The sequence below is a fragment of the Cenococcum geophilum genome, assembly GCF_001692895.1.
Source record: "Cenococcum geophilum 1.58 unplaced genomic scaffold K441scaffold_30, whole genome shotgun sequence".
Taxonomy (NCBI): Eukaryota; Fungi; Ascomycota; class Dothideomycetes; order Gloniales; family Gloniaceae; genus Cenococcum; species Cenococcum geophilum.
Genome location: NW_027137588.1, coordinates 1,883,361 through 1,887,384, shown reverse-complemented (window position 1 = coordinate 1,887,384; position 4,024 = coordinate 1,883,361). Strand labels below are relative to the sequence as shown.

General features: G+C 40.4%; 1 protein-coding gene across 1 annotated transcript; it reads right to left on the bottom strand.

Moving 5' to 3' along the window:
- Positions 1-276: 276 nt before the first annotated feature.
- On the bottom strand, positions 277-1,253 carry K441DRAFT_614088 (uncharacterized protein). The gene is made up of 4 exons (XM_067645665.1): positions 1,177-1,253; positions 1,070-1,099; positions 874-924; positions 277-752 (listed from the first exon to the last, which is right to left on the bottom strand). The coding sequence occupies exons 1-4, from the start codon at positions 1,211-1,213 to the stop codon at positions 685-687; spliced, it is 186 nt and encodes a 61-aa protein (XP_067502408.1). The 5' UTR covers positions 1,214-1,253; the 3' UTR covers positions 277-684.
- Between the last annotated feature and the right edge of the window lie 2,771 nt (positions 1,254-4,024).

Genomic DNA, 4,024 nt, shown 5'->3' with positions numbered 1-4,024 from the left:
CATAAACAAGGTAAAGTCAACACCACCATGCAGATCCACGCAGATCCACGTACAGATCCACGACCCGGCGGCGGCCTTCACCGCTTCTTGGCATTGACGTGCTTCAGCATAAATCAATCCAGCCCAGTCAAAGCTCTTGCCTTTGGTAAGTTATCGTCTATCGTGACGAATTATCCAACTTTCCTAAGAAGCAGATATGGCGTGGCCAGCACAGATAACCAACCACGGAGAGTCCAGCTATGAGTCACCTCACTGGTAACTAAGAATACGCCGCTGGGCTCGACAATGGACATGTGAATGTCGCAAAATAGATCAACTATGCGCATCGGCGGACTAGAATAGAAATATATTTGAAGAGCATGAAGCAAAAGTAGCCAGAATTACTCAAGATGAACCATGTTTCAACCCGTATTTAGAACACTTGATAGATACCTACATTATTCGACTGCAGTCATTCATATAGACTGTAGGCCAAAAGCTCCTCTATGACCCAAAGTTCCCTAAGGCCTGGACAGACTCACACGTAGCAACCGTCGCAATTACTCGAAAGAGCAGTTATGATCCGATTGTAATAACTCTATACAGCATGCTCATGATGAATCTGACAGGCTACTATGCTCAAACGCGCACGGCTATTGTACACCATCCCGGCCCAACCCCGTCTCGTCCACTTCATTACCACATCTAGTGCTTATCACTTGACGAAGTCGACTTTGCATTTGGGTTTCGCGGGTCATTCTTGTATTCGTCGGCTGTAGTTACATGCATTAACTTTTTGAACCTGATAACCGGGTATCCGGAATTATTGTCCCTTCCTCAGTATGGCATGGGCACCGGGACCGAGGGAAGAGTGGTATCTGAGGGGGAACTGACAGCTTGCCAACACATTTGCGAACGAGTTGATGCCGTACAGGATCACGACGCCTAAGACACTTTTATCAGCATTGTCCGATTATCATCCAGATACGTGTTTTCTATATAGACTAATTTTTATCCCCGAAACCAGCTTCTAGCCAGCTTCTGGCCTTCTTGAAGTCTTAAAGGCGCCGTAAATAGCGAGGGAACGTACCGGCAACGTAAAATGGAGCCATAGGCTTAGCTGCGGTTACAAATTCGTCAGCACTTTGACATCTCTTCACCCATCGTAATCTCAATTGGGGATGTAGAGCGTCATACCGATAGGCGCCGGGAACTTTTTGCCAAGAAGAGACATTTCGGTAGCGATTGAGAGGAGGTGGAGGTGTTTGGGTTGGTTCCGCGAAGTCGTTGGATAAGGTTCCTTTCGAGCTTTGTGAAGGTTTCGGCGATTGAGGCTCGGGCAAAGGGGAGTTTGTAAACTGACGACCACGCTAATGCGCGCGCAGGCCAACGTCGGTGCCCACAAGAAACCGTTCCCCGATGTTTACTATGAGCGCGCTATAACGTCTTAGCCACCCAGACGAGACAGCCACCCACCCGAGACAGTGCACGGGCCTCCTACGAAAATCAAAATCAAAACATCAAAATACTCCTTGACTACACCACCACTATGTCCTCTACTACCCCCTAATTGCTATCGCTTGACCAAGAAGATCGAATGTAAATTGTTCTTCAATTATTAGAAGCCAATCCTAATCAATCTGGCCGTTTGCTTGCCCAAATATACGGTCTGTCGCCTTCTTCTGTTTACTATTATTATAACGGCCGCCAGTTAAGCAAGGAGTATCACCAAAAGCTTTAAAAGCTCTTAGTTATTAAGGAGGACTCCCTAGTTAAATAAATTAATATAATGGGAGCCTAGGGTTAGCCACCTTAAATTTAATACCTTAAATCTATGGCTAAAAGTATCCTTACTATAAAGAAGCGTCCTCTAGAGCTTGGCCAATATTAGTATAAAAACTTCCTTACCCAACACCTAGAGCTTAAAGCTTAATTTGCCTAAGGCCTTAATTAAAAGCGAAAAAATACTAAGGATCTAGAGATTATTAAAGAGTGGTTTAATCTCTATAAAGCTACTATTACTAAGTATATAATTCCCCTAGGCGATTAATATAATATAGATAAGAAAGGAATTGCAATAGGGTTAGATAATAAGGTTAAGGTGCTTATTCCTTAATTAGAGGCTTAAGCCTTTATTATAGAGCCAGGCAATTGCAATTAGGTATCTATTATTAAGTGCATATTAAGAAGTTAATTAGGAGGTTAATTAGGAGGTTAACCAGAAGGTTAATATCAATTACCTCCCTATCTTATCTTTTAGGGGAAGCAAATGTAACGATCTTGGATATTACCTAGACTTGATCGCGAGACAGTAATTTAAGTAAGCGATTTGGGCTGGACAAATTCAGATATTATAGTTAATTAGTTAAAACACTTTAACTAATATACAGAGCCACGCCTTTAAGGAATCTATTACTTATTAATTCTTAATGGACACAAGAGCCACGTATTAATGCAGTATATTAAATATTGCGAGGCTTATAAGATTATCCCTCTTTATCTACTACCTTATTTAACACACCTACTTTAAACCCTTAATATTGGTATATTTAGCCCCTTATTAAAAGCCTATTAAAAGCATCTCTACAACTTTACCTTTTATAGAGCTATTAATATTACTAAGCCTAAGTTCCTTAAGTATTACCAAGCTATATAAGACAAAGCTATATTACCAACTAATATAGCAAGTGCATGGCGGGCAACTAGCCTTCTACCGTTTAATCCTTCAATTGTTTTAGAAAAGATTCGGCTAACAACTCCTTCCTATATAAGTTTTACAGACAAGAATAGCCACAAATTTAATATACCCGTGTCTCCTTCCGTAGAGGAAAGACTTACTAAGATATTTAGGCAGCTCTTATAAGGTGCATCACCCCTACGTTCTTAAGCTGTATATAATATTCAGCAGTTTATATTAAGTACGGTAGCTAATAATACAATCCTTAAGCGAATAAATTAGGAGCTTCTTAAAAGATAGAAGAAGGAGCGTTATAGTAAGACAAAAGCCGCCTATAGAAAGGCATAAGTTTTATTAGTAGTAGAGGCATAAAAGAAGAACGATAAAAAGCTTTAAAAGGAGCAGGAAGAGAAGAGGGTAAAGGAAAGAAAGGCTGCATTATGGGGGGTTATTACCTTTACAAAGAAGGTTTGGAAGGAACTACCAATGGATTATAGTGTATTTATATAATAGGGTTGATATAGGTTGATTTTGGGGTTGATTTTGATGTCAATTTGATTTTGATTTTCGTAGGAGGCCCGTGCACTGTCTCGGGTGGGTGGCTGTCTCGTCTGGGTGGCTAAGACGTTAGTCAACAACGGGGAACGCGTCTATCAAAACATTACCCTCTGCCACCACCATACACCATCGTCGCCGGTTATTTTTAAAGCCAAAGTCCTCACCCAAATGTCTATATTAATCGAAATCTTAGTATAGTTTATCTTCTACTACTATGTCGTCCTTATTACCCAAACAAAGCCTTCCTACTGACCCTCCTGCCGACCTTCCTACCAACACTACTACCGTCACCTACCTACTCCTAAATAACCCCCCCTTTATTGAATAATGGCAATCGGCCTTCTTCCTTCTTATCTAGGATATAGAGTTTAATTGGGACCGCTTCTAAACTCTCTAGCCGTATATAAATAACTTTTGGTTACGTATAAAGATAGAAAAGATTAATAAAGGATAACGCGATAACCTCTATTACTATCAGTTCTAGCGCTTATAGGGTAAAAGCATAAGCATAGGCAAGAAGAATAAGCCTATAATAATTATAAAGGAGTGCAATATAAGCTTAAGATATTAATATTATTTTTATTTTTTTTTTTTTTATTATCCGATTGTATTATACTACGTACAATACTGCGCATGCAGCCACTAGGCTATGGCGCTATAGTTCTATATACATGAATCCTTCCTAGGCAGCTTAACATATACTAGTAGCTAAAGTGGACACTCTGGCCCGTTTTAAAATGCTAGGGGAGCTCTAGCGACTGGTGTTTTTTCGTTCTGGTATTTGCTTACTATGGTCCAGTATACACCAAG